The sequence below is a fragment of the Lycorma delicatula genome, chromosome 7 (genome assembly GCF_047948215.1).
Source record: "Lycorma delicatula isolate Av1 chromosome 7, ASM4794821v1, whole genome shotgun sequence".
In the NCBI taxonomy this organism is placed as follows: Eukaryota; Metazoa; Arthropoda; class Insecta; order Hemiptera; family Fulgoridae; genus Lycorma; species Lycorma delicatula.
Genome location: NC_134461.1, coordinates 119,161,132 through 119,182,860, shown reverse-complemented (window position 1 = coordinate 119,182,860; position 21,729 = coordinate 119,161,132). Strand labels below are relative to the sequence as shown.

The following is a 21,729-nucleotide window of genomic DNA, read 5'->3' as shown; positions in this document are numbered from 1 at the left end:
CCAGTACTCCTACTGTTGCTGAATTAATCCATAATAGTTTATATATTAATTTTAAAGAATCCAATCAGCTTAATTAGTTTCCCTGCCCACATTTTATTGTTTGAAAATCATTACTTTTTACGGTTTGTTAAATATTCTACAAGAATTTTTAAGACCCATTGTTTTCATTTACTTATTATTACTTTATCACATGTTGGCAATTTATTTCAAAAATAAAATTCCTGTGATTCTTTTCAGACTGCATTTATATCTAAATCATGGGGTTTTTATCTCCATTTTTCTTAAATGATTTTTTTTTTTAGGAATTGTTTGTATAGCTTTACAGTCTCGAACCTTGTTTTGCACTACCAATCACAATTTACCATTATATAACTGGTTTTTTTAATAGAGCATATTAATACCTTTAAATTACTTATGCTTTTCTACATGTTTTATTTGGAAGATTAATTATGTTTTAAAATAACACAAATCATATAGACATACAGATATATTGCCCTAATGCTGGTGGAAAATAATATCTAATGGGAACAAGTATGAGTAGTGAGTTTTATGGAAATGTGGACAGGTCAGTTGAATAAGAATATTTTTAGTTAAGATTCATCAAAACCAAAATAACACATAAATGGCTTCTTTATTTATTTTTATTCATGGTTTCTGTAAAATTATTACAACTTTACCACAGTAGTGTTGAAAAACATGTTTTTCTAAACAAAAAATTTCTATCTTTACTGAATCAAAATAGCATAAATATGTAACCATATAAAAACTAGCCATTAAAATTTAGTTTTAAGTTGTTAAGCAATAAGTAAAAATCTGTACATGAATACAGTTAATTGTTATATTCATATATTGTTAATTATCGTTGTGAAACATTGGTAAGTTATATTAGGAAAACAGGGCATTTTTGTTGTGCAGTTTTCCAAAATTCCTACACATGATCTTCAAACAAATTAAAGCTTCCAAAAATAATGAAGAACAACTATAAAGAAAAATAATAAACTACAATAAAGAACAGAAGTGATTCATGATGTAACTCTTCAAAGACAAACTTTTTCTTTAATGACAAATACTATAATGTATTATAAATGTAATTCTATAATAATACAGTATATACTGTAATTTTATTATAGATTTATTACTAGATACAACAAACTATGTAGGAAGATAAAATAAGTTGCTAAGAATCTGTTATAAGAGGAGAATTTGAATGTTAAAGCATTTTAAAAAGACTGAAAAGAAAGTGGATACCATAAAGAATCCATTGAGTTAACACTCTTAAAAGACATACACATTATTTTATTATTTATTTTAGAGATTAGAAAATTATTTAATTACTTCTTTAGTGTTTTAAACCCACTTTTCAATAATGTCAAATTTACCATAACCCCTAATGTTGGAATGTAAAAAATTAAAATGTTAAAAAGATTTTAATGAATTCCTTAGATTTTTTTGGTATTTTAACAAATTGACATCTCTTAAATTTGTATACACTGTTCACAAAAATTAGTAATATTAAAATTCATAACATATTACTTTTTGTAATTTGCAAATTACTAAACCGTACTTATATAACTTTGTGTACTTTAAAATTTTGTGTAGACTATTTCAACCTATAAACTTTTGAAATGACAAACCATACCAAATTTTATAACATTTATTTATAAAATAACATTTTTAATATTTTTTTCAAAACATTTTCAGTTAACTGAAGGTTGTTTTGTAAAATTTGGTTTGGTTCATGTCTAGAAGTTTATAATTTGGAAAACAAGTGTGGAAAAAGAAAGTATAATGAAGCTAATCTCAGTAAATTGTCAGCAGCGAAAAGTAACCAGTTCATAGGGAACACCAGGTAGGTAATCTCTATCCCAGAATCGTAACATATCTCTCATCCAGAAAGTTTGGATTTGGATTCAAGTTACTAGTCATTTCTCATATGCTGTTAAATTCACATATATTATTATACCGCTAGGTAGTACATAACAGAAGACCCTGCAGTTACTTGTTTAATTACAATAAATACAATCATAATTAGTTTAAGACAAATAATGCAGTTATTGTCAAGTATCCATAATTCGACGGTATCCTTGCTTGATATATTTTTAAATTCTATTGTTGGTTAACCTGTAAGTGATTTTTAGTATGAAAATTAAGGGTATTTTACTTGAGGACTTACTGTGTAAGTTGTGCATGGCATAAGACTTTTAGTTCAATTTTTTTAGTTTTCATTTATTAAAAATGTAACAAAATGTTGCCAGAACAATTTTAGTTGCCTGTATTCTCTCATTAATTTTTAACGTAATGGCTTATCTTAAACTCAATATGTTTGTCTGTGATGGCTTTCACCATATTTTTTGCCATAATTTTCTTCTTTTTTTAATAATTTACAAAAAAAATCAGGAAACAAAACTTAGGATACTAATAAAATTGATGTCATTTGTAGGTCTTATGTACAGTTTTAATGTTTATCCTGCATTAAGATAGATTTTCATTTCTTTCTATATATATAAATAATGAATATATATAAAAAAACATTTATATATATTCTCTCAGCTGAAAAAATTAGGAAAGGAATTCTTAAATGAATAGAAGTTTGTCCTACTGAAATTATTAAATTTGAAAAAAGTGAAAAATACTTAACAGTATGACAGACCAACGACTTTCAATGAAGAAAAACAAGAGTAAAAGTTAGCAATTAAAAGGGGGTTTTCATTAACCTGTTTTGATGTAAGAGTTATTGTGAAAAAATTCATAGAAAAGGGATGAAGTTGAACCACTTTTCAAGAACCAACATGCTTGGGAAGAGACTGCACAATTTCTTTTTAAAAGGCAAAATATAGAGTTAAAAGCACATGTAATATCAGAAAAGGTGGTTGTCTCCAGTAATGAGTTAACTGCAATGGAATTGTTAGGCTTGATAACTTGAAAAAGATCAGGTTTATTATTTGCAGAAAAAGCTAACCTGAATGAATCGTAGATTCTCAAAATCTATTTTTTCTATCTACTCAGGAAATTTCTGTGAAGACATACCATTTTTTAGATGGATTCTTCTATTTTGCACTGAATGAAAGAGTAAGACCAAAAGGTTGGCAATAATGAAAGTCAGTTTCCTAGATTTTTGTGCTAGACCTTGGAGAAACTCTGAGACTATTCAGGTGAAAACTTGAAAGCAATCCTCAAAAATGTGGCATGTACCATTCTATGAAAACAAATAGCTAGAATGTCTCTATCGTAACTACATACAAAGTGGCACCTATGATAAAAAAAAGTAAAGCCAAAGAATGAATTTAACTGTTAACACCTAACATCTGGCTGAAACAGATGTTATTGAAGCACTTAAAAAGCATAAAGCTGAAACTCCTCAGAAAAGAGGTTAAAAACAAAAAGTGAAGAAAATGACAGATAAAACATGTAAGAAAGGATTCTGAAAAAGAAAGCAACAGCTGTGATCAGGATCCTAGCTGTACCTGTAAAGGGTAGAATAAACAAAATATAAAATGAGAATTGAATATATACACAGTGAGCAACATAAAACTGAACCCATAATGAAACCACTACCCAACACTATTTATGAAAGACTGTCACTAGTGGATATGTATGTTACTACTGATTGTGCTGCCATTTATCAGGTGGTTACGCGTTGGTGCAGTATACATTTTGTTACAGTGCAGTTTTGTTTGTGCAAAATGCCTTATTCAATCCAGAAGACAATAGCTATAGTTAAGGCCTATATTTGTTCTGGATTGTTTGAAGAATCACTTAAAGTATTCATAGAAAGTTTCCAAATGCCTGTATCCCAGCAAAGAGTAGCATACATGATTTAGTTAAAAAAATGTCGTACAACAGGTTCGGTTTCAAATGCAAAACGAAATAGGCAACCTTCCATAAGGAATCACAGGCCATTGTCAATATTGAAAGGAGAATTACTGCCAGTCCAAAAAAAATCTGATGTGGACACCACGTCACTTCCTTGTATGCCTATTAAATTACATATACACATATTTTTAAAATTAGTACATAAAATTTTATTTCATTAATAACTACTGTTTTTTTATTGTTATTGAATTATCATTTACTGTAATTTTTTTACAGTCAGATGTTAATAATTATTAATAAATCAATGTTTAAATTAAAAAATATATATATAAAGGAGATGAAGTCGGATTTGAACCGATGTGCCTTCCGCTTGTAAGATCCAAATATTTCATTAATTAAAGTTTTGTTTGGCTATAACTCTGGAACCAATGAAAAAAAATACTACTTGACATATCGCTGAAAAGCTTTCAAACGAGGACTTATTACTGCAGTTAAGAAAAAATCAAAAATCCATATTTTTTTTGGATCTGGGGTTTTTTTTTGGTCCAGTCGATCAAAAGGGGAGGTACACAATTAGATGTTACATCCTACAAAACAAAATTTCACATCCTACGGCTAATCGTTTTCGAGTTATGCGAAATGCATACGTACGTACAGACGTCACGCCGAAACTAGTTAAAATGGATTCAGGAAAGGTCAAAATTAATATTTCCGTTGAAATCTAAAAACCGAAATCTTTTTCGATCTCAATCCTTACTTTACTTTGTATTAGGAAGTAAAAATCACTACGCAAGTTATCCCAACAATCTGATGTTAAATGCACATCTTGTAAAATTTTTCATAAATTAAAATTGAAACCATATCGCGTTGCAACTAAAGGAGACTGACAAACCGAAACGACTGTATTATAGCCAATGGCTTCTTGAAAATATTGGTAGTGGATAGATAGATCTGACGTCTTATTTCATGTCAGACGAGGTATGGTTTCATTTATCCGGCCATGTTAATTCACAGAAATCAGGTACTGGATGGCGAGAAATCCTCACGAGATATTCGAGCGTTCACTTCACGATGAGAATATTGGTGTGACCAATATTTTTTGACCCAACTGTCAATACACAAGTATATTTCAATTTTCGAAGAATTCAATACGCAATTAAATGATAATGAAAAACATTGCATCTTCTTCCAATAAGACGGAGCAACATGTCACTCAGCAAACGTTTCACTGAATTGCGTTCATGCAGCTTTCACAAATGAACGAGCTGTTAGCAGAAGACGGTGGCCTCCACGTTCCCCAGAATTATCTACTTGCGAATTTTTCCTTTGGAGCTCCTTTACTTAAAGGAGAGAGTTTAAAAATCTAATTCCAACCATATTGATGAACTGAAGGTGAAAATTCAACGAGAAATCAACGCAATTAATTACAACGTTTTGCGTCAGACGACTCTCAATATGATCAGTCGAACACGAAAGTGCATCGATGTCCAGGATGATTATTTTGAAATTATTTGTGGCAATAAGGTAAATAAATGCAGCATTTAAATTATGTTTTTCTTATTTAATTTATTCGTATTATTCATAAAATTTCATTCCAACATAACTGTTTTTTTTTTTCGGTGAGTCGGAGGAACCCCATTTACGGGCAGAGTGTCGGTCTCGCTAACAGGTTCCGCAAGATATTACTAAGAGTGCATATGTATGCCTGTGCCCTACCGACTAAACCTCCTATCTCATCGGACTTCCCTCCCGAGGCCGGACCCGCAATTAAGTCTTCGAGAGAGTTGTCTTCGAGCTCGGGAAGTTCAAAGTCCCCGTGCATCATCACCGTCACCCATCCACGCAAGCGTGTACCCATGATGGCTCCGCAGGAGGCTGTCCTTCCCCCATCGCTCGCCAGTCCTTGTCTTCTCGTTGTTCTCCGTCTAACTTGGTCTGTTTAGAAGTCAATTACACAGATTATTCAATACACGTTAACACCTACTTGTTCTGTTCATACATTCCTACATACAATCCAACCTATTTCAATAGTCGAGTATGCTTCTTTATATAGATATAATGTATGATTTGCCTTCGATTAATGATAAATTAATGCGAGACGAATCGATAGTGTACAAAAGTATCATAATCATTTCCCGTATGCTCCTGCCACATTCAATCTTGGAGATTGTCAGAATCCCTATGAATCAACTCGATATATGCACATTAGGTTGGTGAAAGTATTCTGATTGTTAAAGGTGTGTTGAAGAATGCCGCAGACTACAGAATAGCCACTAAGGCTAAATTGCCGAACAACGTGGTCGCTTTCCTCTTCAGTGAGATCCGATACGAATTAAAAGGGAAAGAAATAATGAGGGTAAAGAATTTAGGCATGGCCAAAACCAAAAAAATACACTGTCGTTGAGAGATGGTCATAGAAAGGCGGTCGAAAATGCCGGTTGGTATTCGGTAAGAAGACATATTTCTAGACGAAAACGAAAAGTTCAGCCTTCGTGTACCGCTAAAGATGTTGATGGGTTTCGCTGAAGATTTCAAGCGAGTCATAATTGGAGTGAAACAGGAGTTGGTACTGATAAAGCCAATAACGATGTAAATGCAGTCGTTTGTACCGAAGAGAACCACGGAGCTATATTATCAATCACAAAAATCGCATGGGAAATTTCTTACTTGAAACCAGCACTAGGAGCGTCGTCTTGGACAAGCTGCTGTCGACTGATCATCGGTTTCCACACTTGGGATACATACGGCTGGTCGGATGTTACACAAAGCGATACAAATACGTGGACAGTGCAGACCACGTCGCAAGAGAAGAAACCGAGATTTGTGATACTGGCTTTCCAAACAGATAGGAAAAACCAAGTGACCAAAGACATGTCGAAATTCGACTCTTGCAAATTAAAGAATTTGAGTCTATCTCAATTCAGATTACTACCCTACGATAACTTGAAAGGTGACAGCAGTAAGATTTACAGAATGTTCAGAGATACCCAGAGATTGTATTATGGTCGAGAAGAAAGCGAGCCGGCGTACACATATACAGATTTCAGAAAGGATGTAACTCTATCTGTGGTCGATTGCTCTCACCAGAACGAATCTGTGAAAATCAGATCCTATCAATTTAAAGGTCGCTATACCTCCAAATACTACAGCTTACTGGGTCTTGATCTACGAAACGGTCGTGAAGTACGCGCTTTTGAGTGGTGAAAGACAGCTTTTGAAATAGGGTAGCATCGCTATGACCTCTCATGCTACACCTCGATATAACGTAACTTATTATATTTGTATAAATAATACATGTTGCATATTATAAAAGCATCTAAAGATAGATACAATTACCGATCTAAAAGTGATAATTTGTCTAGTGGTTCTGATGCTAACGTTAAGAAAAAAGCAAGGTAAAACCACATCAAGAGATAAAAAATATATTTACGCGATTTTAAATTTAAACGGTTGATTTTACAACACTGTCCCTTGACTTAACACGGTTCTGGTTTCGGATTAATGCGATTAGAATTACTGTACAGAGTGATTCAAAGAAACGGGAAATTTAAAAAATTAAACAACGTTAATGAAAAATGTTTTTTAGAAAATGAATTTTATTTCATGTAATTGTACAAATGTTGCCATTTTAGGATACATACATTTTAGTTTATTTTTTAAAGATAACATCTTGCAGGTGACCTCTTCTACGTAAACACTCACGAAGTCTCTTCGTTAAATTGTCCATGGTTTGATGTAACATCTCAACTGGAATTTCTGCAATTGCTTCTCGGATCTTTGCCTTCAGTTCTTCCGTTGTAGCAGGTCTACTGTGGAACACTTTGCTTTTAAGGTGACCCCGCAAAAAGTAATCGCAAGGTGAGAGATCAGGCGATCTGGGAGGCCATCTAATGTCACCATTTCGTGAAATGACACGTTGTCCAAACAATCGGCGTACAGCTGCCATCGATATTCGTGCAGTATGTGACGTTGCTCCGTCTTGTTGAAAACCAGGCTGTGTTAAGAATCGGTGGAAATTTCTTTTGTTGTTCCACAACAAAGGTTTCAAGCATGGCTACGGTAACGAGCCGACGTCACTGTAACCGTTGTCATCCTCAAAAAAATAAGGACCGTAAGATGACAACACACCACACGGTCACTTTCTGGCTGTGCGACGGACGCTGGTGTAGCTGCGTAGGATTTTCTTGTGCCCAGTATCTGAAATTTTGCTTAACAAATCCACTGAGGTGGAAATGCGCTTCGTCTGACATCCACAGTTCGTGAACAAACTCTTCTTCATTATCATTTATCTTCTGAAGCATTACATTACAGAACTGTGTTCGCACAACTGCATCGTTCGTTTCAGTTCCTGGACGATCTGCAACTTGTATGGATGGTATTGCAAGTCCTTCATTAACATTCTTCGAACACTTGAACTATGCAATTGTAAAGATGTTGAGAGACGACAGATTGACCGATGTGACAGCATCTTGTAAAGTTTGAACATTCTGTGGTGTACGGACGGTTCGCTCACGGCCTGGAGGTTTCTTTTTCATTGCCGAACCGGTTTCCTCAAAATTAGATATCCATTGTTTTAATGTGCTGATGGAACACGGTCGTGCCGTCCCAGATTAAAATGACGGCGAAATTCTCTACGCGCTCCTCCACACTGTCATTGTTTTTGTAAAACACTTTGATAGCAAATGCACATTGGGCACCACTCCAAGGATCCATGACAACTAAATGGCAGGTTAGGTTAGAGAGGTTGGCGTCACTTATCAAGTGGTACCAATCGCCCACGGCTACCAACACAACTTTCAAAATTTCTCGTTTCTTTGAACGCTTGTATATAAGGTATAAAATAATATTCATGAAAGAATTCTTAAAAAGGTTTTTCGGTGAACAATACACATGGACTTATATACACATGTAATGTAATAAACGATTAAACAGGTTTTCCCTCTCAATCAAAGCATACTGAAGTGTGTTAGGTTGGTAATATTGAAGTGTTCGGTTTATAAACATTTTAATGATCACGGTCAACCGTTCAGAAATTAGCTGTTCAGAGAATATATTGTTATTCTGTCGTACGTTATAATAGCGTGCAGTATATAATTCTGATCGATTTGTGTTCAAGGCGTGATACAAAGGATACATAGTACATATATTTGTAATTTATTGTGAGATATTTTAGGATTTTATTTTGAATTATTTACGAAGTACTTTTTTACTTTATATTTTTCGTGTTTTTAACTGTGTCTGACCTTATAAACGTATGGGAAAGAAAAGGAAAACTATCACTCTTGACACAAAGTTGAATGTGATAAAAAAACATGATTATGTTTACGTAACATTGATATCGAAAATCATCTTGGCCTTATCGAATCAACAGATCGTTCAATAATTAAAAATGAGGCTACAATTATGATTCCTGGAAAAAATGCTGCTTCCCTTCAAGCTTCGCGAACATTTTATTTACGCTCTCCTTTAATGGTTGAACTTGCAAAACTATTGAACATTTTCGTAGAAGATTGTATTCAACGTCGTATTCCCGTGACAATTATTATTATTATTAGTGAAAGAGCGTTAAATTTACATGAACTATTAAGACCTAAGTACCATGCAGAAGATATCAACCTACTCAGTGCAAGCAAAGGATGGTTTGAAAATTTAAAAAAATGTTCAAACCTGCATAACATTTTGATTCAATGTGAAGCAATGCAAATGAAACAGTCGAAAAATTCAAAAAGATCTACAAATTATCATGAAAGAAGAAGGATACACGTCACAGCTAATATTTAATGTTGACAAAACGTCGATTTTTGGAAAAAGAGTCTAAACGTACTTTTATCGGAAAAGAAGAACACTATATGCCCGGTTTTAAAGTATCTAAACATGGATTCACACTTTTACTTTGAGGAAACTCGAAGGGGAATTGTAAACTAAAGCCGTTGCTTGTATATCACTCAGAAAATTCCCATGCTTTTAAAGGAATTAACAATCTCTTCCTTTCTATTTGGCATCCAACCATAAAGCAAAGGTAACGAGGCACATTTTTCTGACTGGTTTAAGATTGTTTTAACCTGCAAGTCAAAGATTTTTGGACAAAAAACAATATCGCACACAAAGCCGTTCTACTGCTCGATAACGCTCGTGGAAATCCAAGCTCCGAGGAAGTGGAAGCAATTAGTTCACATATACGACATCACTGAATAACTTAATGTGATCAAGGATTGATAGCCACATTTAAGGCTTACTATCTTAAAAAAAATCATTTTCTCAGGTAGTTTCTGCGAATAACAGTTCAAGCATGAGATCTGTGATTTGCGAACGTTCTGGAAAAAATATAACCTCCTTCATGCTGTACGCAATGTTGGCGAAGCTTGGAAAGAAATCAAAGAGAGTACTTTGTATAGAGTATGGCACACACAAGCTGTATCAAGATCAAACTGCATTCAATGATAACAGACAAGGAATTATAGGAACTATTAAAAATGAAATTGTGCAACTTGCCAGCAGTGTAGGGCTCGAAATTGATGCTGAAGATGTAAATGAACTTGTGGAAGGAGAAAACAACTTTTAGAAAATGAAGACTTGTTAGCACTAGCCGAGTCGCCAAATGAGCATCTAGATGACAATTTTCGAGTATCAGTAATACATCATTTAAATCAGGTTCATGAAAAATCGACAGTGCTGAACCTTCATCCTCATTCTCCATTTCTAATTCACAATTAACAGTAAAAGGATTACAGGAGGCAATAGGATAAAAATGTTGTGATTATGTAACTAAAAATGACCATGATCGAGACCGAAGTACAAAAGTTTTAAATGGTTAGGTGATACGAAATGCTACAAGATGGTACTAAACCAGATGCAACTTTCATTAAAACAGAGAAGTGGACAGTTATTTTAAGAAAGTAAATTACAAGTTTTTCTTTAATATTCCTTATTGTATTCAGGCCTATATACGTTTATTTTAAGGCTATTTTTTTAATAATACTGTATTGTATTATCATGTTTCTTTTGTACTTTATTATTCTTACATTTTTTAGTTTGTTTCTACAATACTGCATTGTATGTAATCATATTTACTGCATTGGATTCGATATATATTTTATTAATTAAAGTATGTTTTGCCCAACTGTCTAAAAATTCTGTATCTTCTACCTGCGAAAAGAATTACGAATTTAGCCTACTAAATACGTACACGTACAGATACTAAACTGCGCAGTAGTACAGTATTGTACTGTATATCGTTTTTGAGAAAACAATTTCGATTTACACGGTTTTAATTTACGCGAAAATTTTCAAGGATGAATTAACTGCGTAAATGAAGGGATCTCTGTATAAGTATTTGACCTCTCTCTTAATCATGTACTAATAAAAACTAATATTTAGGGGTTTTTATATGTGGCTTTATCCCCTCTAGAGACTTCACAGCTAGACCGCATGAGATTTTTACTTACCGTTCCGTAACGCAATGACGGCTACCTGTCTTTCTCTTGCACGCCTGGCAAAAGCTCTGAAACATTTAAAAAATAATACAGAATAGATAAACTTAAATAAGACAAATATATTTTAGTTATAAACGTTTTATTTATAATACAATACAATACAATACATAAAATTCACAGACTTTAACAATTTGATATCATATCTTCCATTAATCTTTCGTTTATATACTAGTTTTAGTTTTAACTCTGGTATTTGTTCCAGTTGGGAATCAGTAAATCGAGTCGCGTAATAAGCAGTCGAATTCATTTTGCTTATGCGATAAGGTCGCCACCAATAACGGTCTGTATCTAGTATTAACTTTTCGTAACTTCAAGACGGCATATTTCTTGTTCAATTCCAGTTAGCTTATTTTTAATGTCGACCAATAAGACTGTTTGGTGTTAAATAACTGACAGATTTATTTTGCGCTTGCCTACATAATTAAATCTAATTACTGTCGTCCTACAGTTGCTAGCTAATGATGTTGGCGAGTAAACGGTGTTACTTTGTATAAGAGTACGAATATGCCTTGCCAACCAGCACCTAACCGATACCGCTTGACGACCGCTACCGCCTCGATACTTCTTACCAGGTTGCATCAAGCTAACCCACCGGGTTGGTCTAGTGGTTAACGCGTCTTCCCAAATCAGCTGATTTGGAAAGTCGAGAGTTACAGCGTTCAAGTCCTAGTAAAGCCAGTTATTTTTACACGGATTTGAATACTAGATCGTGGATACCGGTGTTCTTTGGTGGTTGGGTTTCAATTAACCACACATCTCAGGAATGGTCGAACTGAGAATGTACAAGACTACAATTCATTTACACTCATACATATCATCCTCTGAAGAATTATCTAAACGGTAGTTACCGGAGGCTAAACAGGAAAAAAAAAGAGCTTTCGAAAGATTAATTCTGTTGGTTGTGGTTGGCAACAGAACATACATATTCAGCCTTCTCAGCATCACCATTATTTTTGTTGCAGAACTGTATACCATTAATTCGGCCTTACATATGGTTAGCAAAAAATTTTGACATGTTCTTGTTTGCTCAGATTTCACAAGTGTCTTACAGACAATTAGTGATGTTACTCCAGACACTCTGTTATTTGTGGGATTCAGTGTATTATTTTGCAAATGACTAGGTGTAATACAATAGTAATCTCCTGCTGGATCTCCAGCCATACAGGAATTTCAGGTAATGAATACGCAGATAGTGCAGCAAAAGAGTCTTGTTTTCAGCCTTATTTTACAAGCTGTGTTCCTTCTAACAATCATGTCTATTTCCTGAAGAGGGTAGTTCATGATGAGTGGCAAGTGAATGGGGTGCTACCATGAACAATAAACTTCACCCAATTAAAGAACACTGTTTCAACACATAGCTCCTCATGCACAAATAACCACCAAGAGGAGGTTATTATTTGTTGTTTGCAAATAGGGCACACTAGGCTCTCATGGATATCTAATGACTCAAACAGATGCACCAGTTTGTGCTCGCCAACTAACAGTGCACTACATCCTTGTGGATTGTATCTGTTATGGAGCATTGCATCGTAGTTTTAAACTAGGGGCTAATCTGTAAACTATTCTAGGGGATAATGAAACATTATCTTCTGTTTTTGATTTCTTAGGGCCGTCTGTTTATAATCAGATATATAAATTATTGTAGTGTGTTCCAAATATTCAGCCATTTACTGTAAAACAGATGGTGATTTTATTGTTTTGAGATATATAGTGTGACATATCTTTGTGTTTTTATTTCGCTTTTAACATGTGTTACTACAGGCTTTTTACTTTGATGATGTATTTTTGCGTTTCTGGGTTTTTAATTGCCAGTGTTTTAAAATTTATTTTGTACAACAAAGTATTGTGTTCAGGCGATGATAGCACGAAACTGTTTTTCACCCTGAAAAACCAAAACAAATAAATAAAATGAAAGAATAACTAATAATTTCTTCCCTACATGTGTGAACACCTTATGTCATCGGCATACATCCAACTGATTGGAGAGATCATGCATGTCTAAAGTAATGGAAGTGACAGTTGCTTCAGGCCTATGCCTCGAATTGGATAGATCAGTGGGTAGCAAAGACACATACTCAAGATTCTTTAAAAAATACATTGGATCGGATCGGATCGGGTGACCTTGGAGGCCACAGCTGTCAAACTCTATCATTGGTCATGCCAACCAATCCAGCAGTAGGAGAAAACATCATTCAACTGATCCTGTACAGCCATTATGCCAGTGAGGAGGTGTATCATCTTGATGCCAAATAAAATTCTCTGTTCTATCTTACAGTTCAGAAAAGAGCCTAGCATATCTAAATAAGTAACTCTTGTTGTACTTGCTTCAGCAAAAAAGAATGGCCTGTAAATTTGCAGTCAGGATATCGCAGAAAAAAAATTTAATTTAAGGAGTTCCTTTTACATTGTAAGAGTTCATGGGGATTTTGTGACCCCCAGATTCATACATTATGTATGTTAAATTTTTCACAAGTCAACATAACGTCACAAAACACCATACTCTTGTTTTAACTCATCACAAAACACCATATGATCAAGAGAGTTGACTGACTTGGATTGCAAAGTTGGTAGACTTCAAAGTCTGTAACACATAAATGATTTGAACGCACATATAAGTTTCCTTAAAACATTCTGCATTGGCATTGTTAGTTCGTAGTTAGCCTTCCTAACAGATTTTTTAGGACTACGTGGGAAAGACTCTCTGACATGTTCAACATTTTCTTCAGACATTTCTTGGTTGACCAGTACTGTACTTTTCCCTTTCTACAGACATCCAGTTGTTTCAATCATGCCATCAACAAATGTCACTTGGAGAGTCACAAGTAAACTTTCTATGAAACTCACATTGAATTGTAACTGCAGATTCACAATTAGGAAATTGCAAAAGAAAAAGAAGGCTTTCTAATCAGTATTCATTATGTACTAGTGGGGCTGTCAAGCAGAAAGATAGGGAATCAGTATTTGATCATGTGTACAATGAAAATTGTCCTTTTTGCTCTTTCCTTCTATCCTTAAATCAACACTATACACCTCACCAAAGACACATTTTAACATATTAAAATCCCAATATTCTTTTTTTCTATATCTGATGTACACAGTGCAGTGTTAAGGCAGTTAACTATGTATGCTCTATGTTTATTCTTTTAATAATATCTTAGATTTGTTATAAAATTATTTTTGCCAGTTATCCTGTATTTTAATTTTCAGGTGAGATGAGATTTTAATTTTCAGGTGAGATTATTTTAACTATGTGGTATTTAATTTATGGTTAAATATGTTTTGCTACTTTAACACAGCTGAGCACATTTTGAGTTATTAGATTTTACTTAAGACTTAATTTATTATAATATCGATTAGTAAAATACAATAATAATAACAAAAAAAAAAAAAAAAACAAACAAAATATATAAAAATAAAATTTAATTTATTATGAAAAAATTACAATATTCAGAAGTATCGGTAATTATAAAACACAACCATAACTTAAAATTACAAATAACAATTCTAAGGCTTCAAATAATAGTTATAAATTTAAATTATTAATAATTGCTAATTAAATTACTTCTTTTTTGCATTTTCTTATTAGCTGTAAAGATTACAACCAATTTAAGAAAAAATAAAACAGCTACTTTTCCCTTTCTGTGTGTATATAAAAAACTGATTGTTACGAGCTGCTAACAATGCTGATAGTACATGCTAATAATAAAAAAGAAAAATATAGAATAAATATATGGTTCAGAAGAATTAAAAAATTTACCTTAGGAGATTATGCAGTAGTGTTAACAGATGAGATACTAACCCAACTGCGTAACTTGGAATGTGTAATCACTAATTTGTAAATTATCACAGTTGACAGAAAACAACACCATCAAACCCTTTCTAACTTCTCAAATGATCAGAGTGATATTTAAACTTATTTAGGAAGTACCAATCAAGTATTATATTTCTTGTGTACTGCATAATCTGATAAGATTCTGAACTTAAATAAGTAATTTCATACTATATTATTTTTATTATTAAACTATATAATTAGTAAATTATGTAACACTTATTAAATAAATATATGAGTGCATTCAATTAATTACTACATTATTTAATTATATAATTACCAAAATACTTAACTACAATAAAATATATAGCTCTATGTTATCACTATCTATTATTGATTTTTGATTACAATTAATAACAATTCTGGTTTAATAATTTACCAGTAGGCTATTCTAAAATTTGCCACTCTGGTGAGACAAGTTATTGCCGTTGTTTAATGTATATACAAAGTATTATTATCTTAAATATATTAAATTGGCACTTCATAAATTATTTATCAGTTACAAAAAAAAATAAAAAAATGTATAAAAGTAATCATCTAATCAGTAATCTAAAAGAGCTTTTTGAATTTATTCGTCCAGCTTCAGTTATACATGCTTTTAAAGTTAATTTAAGATTTTTAGCAAGGGAATATTCGTAACTAAAAATGGTGGGAATCTAAAAATACCTTAAATATTGATAAAGTATATCATAACTGTTTTATATTTTTTGTTGCATAATTATATAGCTTATTGTAAAATTAACAATCATTAAAAAAAGTAACAGATCAATCTGTGATGTTAAGAGCATGTATAAAGATTATTGCTATTCATACAGTTATTTTTTTTCTTATAAATAGTGATTATTGGTTATAGAAGATTTCAGAGGTGTAAAATGGGTATATCGGAGGAATATTACAAATGAAATCTCTTATATTAGAGTTCTAATATTTTTAAAAATATTTATAAATCTTTTCAGACACTTTAGGTTTATACTTCTTGAAATTGTTTTTTTTTTATTCGTACACTACTATATTTTATTAAACTTCTAGCACATAAAAATGGAATGTATAATAAGTTGTCAAGATGTGATAAATATTTAAACATTGTTAGCTTGATTTTTTATCTTTCTCTTTTTACACTTAGTCAACTTGTAGCAAAGTGCAAAAATTGTACATATAGAAAAACTCTTAATATGTACTTGGTCTAAAAAAAGTTAATTTCTTATAGTTTAGATTCAAAATGGGAACACCTGTATTTCATTTATTTCTTCTTACACAAAAATATTTTTTTCTTATTAGGTTTTGTTAAATTAATTAATTAGCAGAATAACTTAAACTAGCAAACAGCCCTAGTTCATGGTTAATTGTATCCAACAGATTAAAATTGTCAGAAACAGAATATCTAATAGTAACAAAGTATATTTTACCATTCTTCATTTATATATTTGTGTGTATGTACATCTTAAAAAATTGTAACCTATCAACAGATTATAATAATTTTGATAAGATTAAATAGCAAATATATATTTCTTCAAGATTTCTTATTTATATTTCTTCAGATTTTTATTTTAATAACAGATAATTAAAATTAATTTTTTCGTTGTTAATATCTACTAATAGGTAATGAGATTACTTTGGTACTATTTTTAATTAAATCTTTTATTTCCATAGGTCAGTCACAATGGATTTTCCTAATTTAATTTTACTTTTTCATTAATTATAGTTTCGTGTTTTTTATAATGCGTATTTTTACATGTGAATGAGATTTAGATCTGTCTTTGCAATATAACAGTTTTAGGTAATCTCTTAAAAAAAATTTCATTCTGAAATTCAGAGATCTCAGAAAGTACTCAACGGAGATCAGAAAAAATAAGTTTTAATAAAATTATACATATTACACGTATAATACTGCTGCTTATTGAACATACGCATATACAAGGTCTGATACTTTTTATCCCTTTTTTTCTATTGTTAAAATCTTCAAATTTCCAAAACTGAATTGTTCATTCACTTTATGACTGAAATAATTATTGGCAAATTCAAGTGTAATAAAAATTATTTATGAATTGTAAATTTTAATTACATATACATTTTTTTGCTTCTCAAAATTTAAGTACTTTAAAAATATAGTACAATAATTTTCAATGAATCATTTTTATTTTGGTTGTAAAATATTTTATTTTTATTGTAATTTCTTTAAATCTTCTTTGAACAAAGAATTATATAAAATTATTTCAATTTGGTAAAAACCCCCAATTTCTTTGTTATAAATCATAAAAAGTTTGGAAAGCTTGGAAAAGTCAACTAAATGTAATAAATATACTAAATAAAAAATAAGAAGGTACCTGAAAAAAGTGACCTCTCCTTTTAAAAACTGACAAACACTGACATAACTAATACAAAGTATTCTATTATTTACACCACGTATATGCATAATCACTTTTACTTACAAAACTAATATAGGTTTTCCAAAATTTACTGTGGTTCTAAACAAAATCCATAAATGTACACTATTGTTATTGAAATTTAATTTTTCTGCTACATAATATAATTTTTAGGAGGAAATATTTTAATATTTATGTAATTTATATTTATAAATATTTACAAAAATATTATATTGTTAGTTGAAAAGTTACAGCAAAAAATGTGTCCAATAAGAATAAATTCACAGATATCCACTATTAGGACTAGAATATATATTAATGTTTTATTTCATATTTCAGAGAAATATACACTAAAATTGAAAAAGTACAAAAAGAAAACTTTAAATGACCTTGTAGTAAGTGTAACGTTATTTGTTTTTGAATGTTGTATTGTAGCAATAAATTAATTCAGTTGCCCTACTAGTCAATGGAAACATAAGTGCAACCATCATTCTCACAAATTTGTGATTAATGTTCACAAATGCATTAATGAATTTCAAAAATCGCATCCACTAAACTGTAATGTAATTTTGAACCCTCCTCCCCAAAAAAAATAAAACAAAACTAAACTTGTGTAAATTTTTCTAACTAAAAAAAAAATAAAAATTGTGTAATTTTTCTAAGCAGAAAAGATTCGACCATGAAAATAGGATCTCCAGGTTAAATAAAATAGTTGTATATAGGAATTGTATATAGGAAGATAGAATATGTTTTTTTTTTTCTTTGATCAGTTGACAGCTTTTACAGTCTTAAATTTTCCCTTGTGAAAGTAACTTGGCAAGTTCATTATATGAAACGTTAATATATTTTACCCGTGGTTGTTAAATTTGTTCTCATGAGAATAAAATTATATAAGTAAGTGGAATCTTGTCAAAGTCAAGACTAACTATTTAATCTTTCTCTTATAATCACGAACATCAGTTCTAATTGCGCCTTTGGAAGAAATAAAAGTGTACTTTGATACCTTTAAGGTAGAGACAGACTGAGCCCACATTGCAACACATTGACATCTGGACCCTTGAATTTGTATGAAAACAGATGACTTAGAAATACATATCATACACAACATTGTCACAAGCATTCTACGCAATGCTTACCTGCAATGTCCAGATCGGCTTGGGAAGGTGGAGGGGATGACAGTACGCTGACACACGTGTTAGACCAGTGTGTTTCTAGTACTTATGTTTGCAGCATGTCAGTCACACATAACATCAGTGCATGTGTTTATATTTGTTTTAAGTTTTTAAAATGGGAGATGAACAACTAATAGATTTGGTAAGGTGATATAATACCATTTACAATATTAAATGCACTGAATATTGTGATGCTAGATTACTCAATGCAGCATGGGAAGAGATAGCAAAATTGCATGGTAAGTACCTACCTGCTACTATAGTTTTGTTGTTAAACGTTTTTTGAATGTTTCTTTCAACACCTTGTATTAAAAGATACTTTTCACACCCCAATGTGCATTTAAAGAATTATGTCATCAGATGATAATTTATTACACTTATACAGGATGGAAACATTAAGAGATCTCACTTGTTTATTTTTAAACTATACAAGATACTGTAAAACGTTTTACTGATATTCAAAGTGTGTCACTAGCTTAATAAATTTATATTAATATCTATCTGAAAAAGAAACTGGATATGTTGAAAATTTTGATTTTTCCTATTCCCATATATTTACTATGGCATAGCAATAATCACATTTTCAATACCTTCTACATAGAGGATGACTTTAAAAATAACTTCAAAAAACTGATTAAATAATTTTACATTATTTTTTGTACAACCAAGTGTAATTGCACCATAAGTTGTTAGATCTTCCACTGCACACCATTATTGAACAAGATGCAATGCATATCTCAAAATTAACAAGTGCATGAATTCTTAAGTACTTAGCTGATAAAAATATCTCAGTGAGTGTTATGCCATGGTAAATGTTTGGGAGTAGGAAAAATAAAATTTTTGGACATGTCCAGTTTATTTTCCAGGTAGATATTAATATCAATTAATTAAGCTAGTGACACACTTTCAATCTTCATTCAGTATTAAGTACTATTTTAGGATCTAAAAGTGAAATAAAACACAATTTATTCATTAAATGCCATTTATTATTATTATTTTAAGTACCTAGCAACTAATTTTTTTTTCATTTTGGGTATTCTGCATTCCTCTTCTCACCATTTTCAATTGCCATGGCATCGAACCCTCAGGAGAGACGAAATATTGTTTAAATTTATCTCTAGTATTGTACGCATATTGTATGTAGTTCCTTCTAATGAAATTAATGAAGTCTGTGTTGTAGATTCTGTATAATTTTCATCTTCTAACTCAAACGTTGTCCCAAATAATTATAAAGGCAGCATGCTGCTAGAACTATTTTGTCCACCACTTCTGGTTTTACCTGAATAAGCCCTTGAAATGCCCGCCATCTTGCTCTTAATATTCCAATCCGTTTTCTTTCTACTATCCTTCTAGCTCAAGACAGTTGATAGTTGAAATTTTTATTTGGTTCATTATTATTAAGCAAAGCATTTTTGCTGTAAGGTCTTAGTAAATAATATTTAAGCAGGAATACTTTATCACCAACTATAACATATGGTAACTGTTCTGATCCTGGTATGAGAGGTTGAACTTCTGGTATGTTCAATTTCTGCTGATCTAATAGTTTACCAAGAGTCCATTTTTAAAAAAATACTCCCATCACTATTTCTTCCATAGGAGCCCACATCTATTACTATAAATTTGTAATGAACGTCTACTAAAGCTAGTAAAACAATGGAATTTTGATCTTTGTAATTTCAACAAACTGAGCCACCGTTTATTGGATACTTTATATTCACATGTTTACCATAACACCTATGCAATTTGGAAAATTACAAAAGTATTTGAAATCATTTGCTACATGTTTCCACATCTCATTGCTGTTGGTTGCAGTATCACAATAGGGCCAAGATTTTTCCAAATCGCTTCACAAACTTCCTTTACAATAATGCATGTGGTAAAAAATTCCAGGCGATAACTGAATCCGATACATCGAAATGAATTGCTTGTAGCAAGGAATCTGTAACAAATCAAATGTTATCTTTATTGTTGCAGTTGAGGAGTATAAAGAAAATTGGAATAAGCTGTGTAGTAATTGCTACAATAATGCTATGAAATGGTGCCAGAATTAAAGTGGCAAAGCTGGGAAAATAATTACACCTTGGTGGTTTGATGAACAAATGGAATTTTTGAAACCATATTTGGAGGGCTGTAATAGTACAGGAAACCTTGATGTTACTATTTCTAATGAAGATTCTCCTCTACTATCCCAGAAAATTATTCTATATGCTGAAAGTGTAATATCCCCTGAAAGCATTCCACCTCGCACCACAAATCCCACATCAAATGTATCATACAAAAGAAAGGCAAGTCCTGATACAAATAGTTACTTGGCTGATATGATGAGAAATTCTAAAAAAAAACCAAAAAAACAGGAGCTGGATGACTTAGATTGTTTTTTAAGCATGAGCAAAATGTTGAAAAAACTACCAAAACTCAATCAGATTTAAATTAAAATAGATCTGTAAAAAGCTGTAAGTAAAGCAGAGTTCAAAAAACTGGAGTCACAACAAAATATATTGAGAACAACAATATAATTAAGAGTCAGATAAGCAGCCATAGCTGCGATAATGCAAATTTTGCTTCTGGTAGTTTTTCACAAACTCACGTATCTTTCCCCATCTTATTTAGTTGACCTGCCTAATACCCAATTTTCATCCAAAGCTGCTGGTGCTGTTTCCACAAATTATGAGAATATTTTCACTTATTATGAAAATTTAGAATAAAAACTTTCTTAAACATTATTATTTTTATTACTTATTGGAAATATCTATCATACTTATAAATACAGTGAATTATAAAAACTTAACTTAGAGTAAACAAAAAATACATACCATACGCAAACTGTGAGTCTTTCTCTGGTACTAATTGACTTCCAAATATATGTATTTTCTTTTTTATGTCACATTCAATAATTTTATGAATCTCTTCAAACTGTATTTTAGACATGTGAAAGTACATAAAGAATCGTTCTTCATCATACTCCAATTTCTGCATTAATGTATGGTATTCTCTAAATGTTTTCTTTGTCCATTTATCTCATGAACCCAATATCTTCTTTTCTTACCCTTTTTTTTATT

General features: G+C 31.7%; 1 protein-coding gene across 1 annotated transcript in view; it reads right to left on the bottom strand.

Annotated features, from left to right (window-relative positions):
- Nucleotides 1-14,713: 14,713 nt before the first annotated feature.
- Nucleotides 14,714-21,729, bottom strand: part of LOC142328436 (glycoprotein endo-alpha-1,2-mannosidase) — a 33,062-nt gene continuing 26,046 nt past the window's right edge. Inside the window, exon 5 of the mRNA XM_075372191.1 lies at nt 14,714-20,609. Coding sequence (XP_075228306.1) covers nt 20,530-20,609 — 80 coding nt within the window. The 3' untranslated portion in view covers nt 14,714-20,529. The remainder of the gene's footprint in view (nt 20,610-21,729) is intronic.